Raw genomic sequence first — 5,000 nt, 5'->3', positions numbered from 1 at the left:
TGATTTATCATAATGGTATATGATGTCCCTTTTGGTTTAGGCTACTGTAAAAAAATAATAATGAAATAATGATAATTTTTGTCAAATATGACTGGCTATTTTGAATGTGATACTTTCCCTGGCATAATATTGTGAGACTGTATCATTATAGACAGCTAATGAGTGTGTGTGCGCAAATGGTAGTGGGCATATATGGAATAAATTCCCAATCCTTTATTGAGTCCCAGTTGCCCCCGGCCCCCTGCTATGTCCTAATAGTGTTCTCCCCTGGCCCTGACTGGGGTGCGGCTGGCTGGGGCACCTGCACCGTACGCCGGCGACCCGGGTTCGATTCCCGCCCCGTGGTCCTTTCCGGATCCCACCCCTGCTCTCTATCCCACTCGCCTCCTGTCATTCTCCAATGTCCTCTCATTAAAGGCATAAAAAGGCCAAACACATATTAAAAAATAGTGTTCTCCCCTGCTCAGGAGACTCACCAGTTGCCGGATGGTGTCATAGATGACTTTGTGCCAGTCGTTGATGATGCTCTCTGTGTCGTACTGGATCAGGTACTCTGAGCCGTTCTGACTCTTTAGCTACACAAAATAAACAAAAGAGTCATAAACGTGCGTTAGCATGGCTACAACTGCTATAACTGCATCTTCGCTCCTTTTAAAACAAAGGGGTTTTCTCATCTGTCTTTTTGTAGAGTCATAAACATGTGTTAGCATGGCTACAACTGCTATCACTGCATCTTCGCTCCTTTTAAAACAAAGGGGTTTTCTCATCTGTCTTTTTGTAGAGTCATAAACATGTGTTAGCATGGCTACAACTGCTATCACTGGATCGTCGCTTCTTTTAAAACAAAGGGGTTTCATCATCTGTCTTTTTGTCTATCCTCCCTCCCTCCCTTCCTCCCTCCAGTCGTAGCCCCTCTTTCTAATTAATGTTGTGAAGGAACGATAGGAGGATGGAGGAATGGGAGAGACCATCTTCCTATCGATGAGATGAGAATCAACGATATTCTAAGGTATACAGATGAGAAAACCCCAATGACAGCATGGAGATATGGAGCGAGATATCAGTTGAGGTGGGGGGGGGGGGGGGGGGTACCTCTAGAACATTCTTCTTGCTGGATTTCTCCTTCCCAGCCGAGGCAATCGAAGCCCCTCTCAGGTCCACGGTGACTTCCGTGAGGATCTGATTGCTCTTCGTCTGTGTAGAACGGAACACGGGTTGATCTCTTTGTGGATAAGTAGGCAAATTTGTGCAAATGGCATCAAACATATCAGAGGATGCACTAAAGGCCTGACTGTCAAAGGGCAACCCCATTCTAACTAAATGTACGTATGTGGAAGTGGGTGATTGTTTCCAGAGTCTCTACGGTCATTTAATCTCACATCTGACATTTAATTGTAAATCTTTCAAAGCTGGTGCACAGAAAGGTTACTCGGTTCCCACAGGCAATGGTGTCGGTGCCGTTGTGGTCTCAAGAGCTTTGGCTGTGTGTGTGTGTGTGTGTGTGAGGTGGGTTCGGACTCCGACTCTTATCTCAGTCCTGCCCCAGGCAAACATCTTATGTAAACTAAACCCTGCTCTCTCTTCTTAGCCAAACACATATCTTAACCCTCAAAACGATATCACGAAATCTCATATCAAACCAAGCAGTGCCAATGTTCAGATATACTACCGGTAATTCCAACCATAATGAAGCAAGCATAGAGAGGAAGAATTCCCTAAAATGTTACACATCTAATGACAGAGCCCACATATGTCTTGACAGTGCACCTTGTGTCTGGTGCTAAAAACAGTCAAGACTGCCATAATTCTGAGTCATCAAGGCATTTATAGAGAATTATAGCAACCTCTATGAGGATATGGCATCTGTCACTACAGTTACTGAGATGGTTTTATCAGAGTGAAGAGGATTCATGTGAAGGTTCTAGGTACTGGAGTGTCAGAACATCCTGTGCTCTTGCGGTTCTTACTGAGGTACTGCCGGGGGCAGACTTTGGGTCTTTGTGGAACGTTAGAACTCCTCCGTGGAGAACCGTCCATGATTGTGCCCAGTTCTTCCTGTAAACATGAGAGAGGAAGAGAGAGAGGAGGGAGGAGGAGAGAGAGAGAGAAAGAGAGAGAGAGAAGGAGGGAGGAGGAGAGAGAGAGAAAGAGAGAGGGAAAGAATGGAGGAAGGAACATAATGAGGGAGCAAACCATGCAACAGCACACCTTCTGGCAGGGACAGTCTCAAGGGAATGGTCGGCATGGGAACAATTCATTACCTGACTTTTTTGCCGTTTTCTGACACCTTTGTTTTGTTCAGGATGCCGGCTTTCTCTAAGCTCGGTAACTGAGGAGAGAGAGAAAAAGAGAGAGAGAGAGTTAGAAAGAGAGAAGGAGGGACGGCGATCACTAACTTCACAAGACTGTTGAAACAGCGAATGAAGGAAGAAAGAAGAAGCTGCCATGTATAGGTCAGGTTTATATTTAGATAGTGTGTGTGTGTGTGTGTGTGTGTGTGTGTGTGTGTGTGTTTGTGTGTGTGTGTGTGTGTGTGTGTGTGTGTGTGTGTGTTTGTGTGTGTGTGTGTGTCTGTGTTTGTGTGTGTGTGTGTGTGTGTGAGTGTGTGTGTGTGTGTGTGTGTGTCTGTGTTTGTGTGTGTGTGTGTGTGTGTGCGAATGCGTGTGCGTGTGTGTGTGTGAGAGAGGTAGGTGTCTGTGGCTGATGATATGGGTGTGTGAGGTTTCTGTAGATAAAATGAGAAGTGTGAAGATTTGTTATGATTATGAATAGGTCCTCAGACCTTCTCCCCCTCAAAAGGCCACTGTCACCAAGACCCCACTAAGGCTCACTGGCCTCACTATGTGCGCACTGATGACTACATCAAACCAAACCAATCCAATTACTCAAGTTTATAACTACTCGAACCCACACCTTTACCTTAATATCTATCTACACCACCACCACCACCATCATCCCCTTACACACACACACAAACACACACACACACATACAGTAATTTCCTGAGTATTAGTCGCGTCATGTGGAAACCATATTGTGTGCAAATTAAAAAAGATAAACCATGTATTGACTGCACCGGTGTATTAACCACAGTGCTTTAATCAGAGGACTAGAGAAAAGAAATGCATTGCCATGTATAGCGCGCCTCCATGTATTTGCCCAATTTTGCAAAATCAATGTATAAACCTCTGTTAATAGGCAGGAAATTACGGAACACACACACACACACCACACACACACACACCACACACACACACACACTTTCTAAAACAAAGCTAATGAACACCCACAACAGGTGGCAAACTGTCTGTGCTGCCGTAAGTCAAACTCTTCTCCTGCTTGGAGTCCGCCTTTTGGGAAAGAAAGCCAGGATACACACACATAAAACATGATATTAACACAGAGATCAAATGCACACATGCATCACACATAAAAAAAACCCCCTCACACACACCCATACACAAACACACACACACACACACATACACAAACACACACACACACCCATACACAAACACACACACACACACATACACAAACACACACACACACACATACACAAACACACACACACACACACACACATACACAAACACACACACACACACATACACAAACACACACACACACACATACACAAACACACACACACACCCATACACAAACACACACACACACACACACCCATACACAAACACACACACACACACACACAAACACACACACACACACACATTTAAAATATACTATTTTCCTTTCCATTTCTGTTGCAAAAACATGTTAAACAACCCAAATGATTAGCAGAGAAAGACACCATTCCCAATCAGCCAATACAAAGCCCAGAGCATAAGTCCTATATGGGACCAGAGTGGACAGACTTCTCAGCTAACCAATCCCGAACAACACAGACACTTGGGCCCAATTCACATCAAAGATTTGCGACGAGACGAAACCGTTGCAGAAGGAGTTGCAGTGGTGTGAATTAAATGTTGCACGTCGTTGCCAGCCGTCGCAAGCTGTCGCAAAGCATTCACCATTAGAACGTTGCAGCTTATCTCGTCGCGAATCTTTGGTTTGAATCCCCTTTAGCCCACTTGTTCAGATTATACTTCTTTCTAGTCTGCTTAGTGTTATTGTAGCAAAGTAGTGATACACCCTCTGATGACTCAATTTACATCACTCAGACTGTAGTGGACCCTCCTGAACTCACATGCAGAGCAAAGTAGGCTACATTTACATTTATTCATTTAGCAGACACTTTTTATCCAAACCGACTTGCATATTACAATGCAGTGTTTCCTCTATGTTTATTTCAGCATGGCGGCCCGCCACGGTTTAATTAATACCCCCACGGTATCAGAATCAGGGCAGACGCACAATGTAGTTGCAGTTGCTTTTTAAATAATCCTGCCGACGTATCCTCCCCTGCTGGCTGCCGCTCACATTGCAATTTAACAATAAGTAGCCTAAACTAGTCAGAGGTTATTATGGCCCGTCCAGTTTCACTTCACATATTATATATTGTATTGATGTAGCCTATTTAAAGCATTAACCTTCTTCTCAGTTTCCTCTTCATTTAGCTGTGCCACTGCTTCAGAATTAGGGGAGACGCAAAATATTGTCTGGAAGCATAGTAGGCTAAATGCCCTCTGCTGGCTGCTGAAAATTGCAGTCTAACAAAAAACAGCAATGCTAATCCGAGGTACCTGTCTAGTTTTATTCCATAAATATATTGTTTTAATAGACTTTAGTGGCATGCGCAATCAAGAGCTTCCATGTGCTACGCATGTTGAAACTGGAGAGTGGATGTCTCCGTGAAGACATCGCTGTTACATTAGATGCGCACTCAATTGCGAATCGAAGCAGTAAAAAAGCAATGACTGGTAGTAACGAATTTAAATGGCAAAACTTGGCCAAAAACATTTTGTATGCCACTCGTGGTGATGGCCTAGTAGACCTATGTATGTGAATTGCGGACTATAAAGTAAAGGAGATTTGCA

General features: G+C 44.0%; 1 protein-coding gene across 5 annotated transcripts in view; it reads right to left on the bottom strand.

Annotated features, from left to right (window-relative positions):
* The window catches only part of arhgap27 (Rho GTPase activating protein 27), a 42,059-nt gene that overhangs the window by 8,352 nt on the left and 28,707 nt on the right, over positions 1 to 5,000 (bottom strand). For 3 of the 5 annotated variants that reach the window (XM_042083456.1, XM_042083458.1, XM_042083457.1), the window contains 5 exons: positions 3,291 to 3,350; positions 2,262 to 2,329; positions 1,968 to 2,055; positions 1,093 to 1,194; positions 477 to 575 (listed from right to left, as the gene is read on the bottom strand). In XM_042083456.1, the coding sequence (XP_041939390.1) occupies positions 477 to 575; positions 1,093 to 1,194; positions 1,968 to 2,055; positions 2,262 to 2,329; positions 3,291 to 3,350 (417 nt within the window). The remainder of the gene's footprint in view (positions 1 to 476; positions 576 to 1,092; positions 1,195 to 1,967; positions 2,056 to 2,261; positions 2,330 to 3,290; positions 3,351 to 5,000) is intronic. The other 2 variants (XM_042083460.1, XM_042083461.1) reach the window with 1 other exon arrangement.

This window comes from Alosa sapidissima, chromosome 24 (genome assembly GCF_018492685.1).
Source record: "Alosa sapidissima isolate fAloSap1 chromosome 24, fAloSap1.pri, whole genome shotgun sequence".
Lineage (NCBI taxonomy): Eukaryota > Metazoa > Chordata > Actinopteri > Clupeiformes > Clupeidae > Alosa > Alosa sapidissima.
This window is presented reverse-complemented; position numbering and strand designations above follow the sequence as displayed.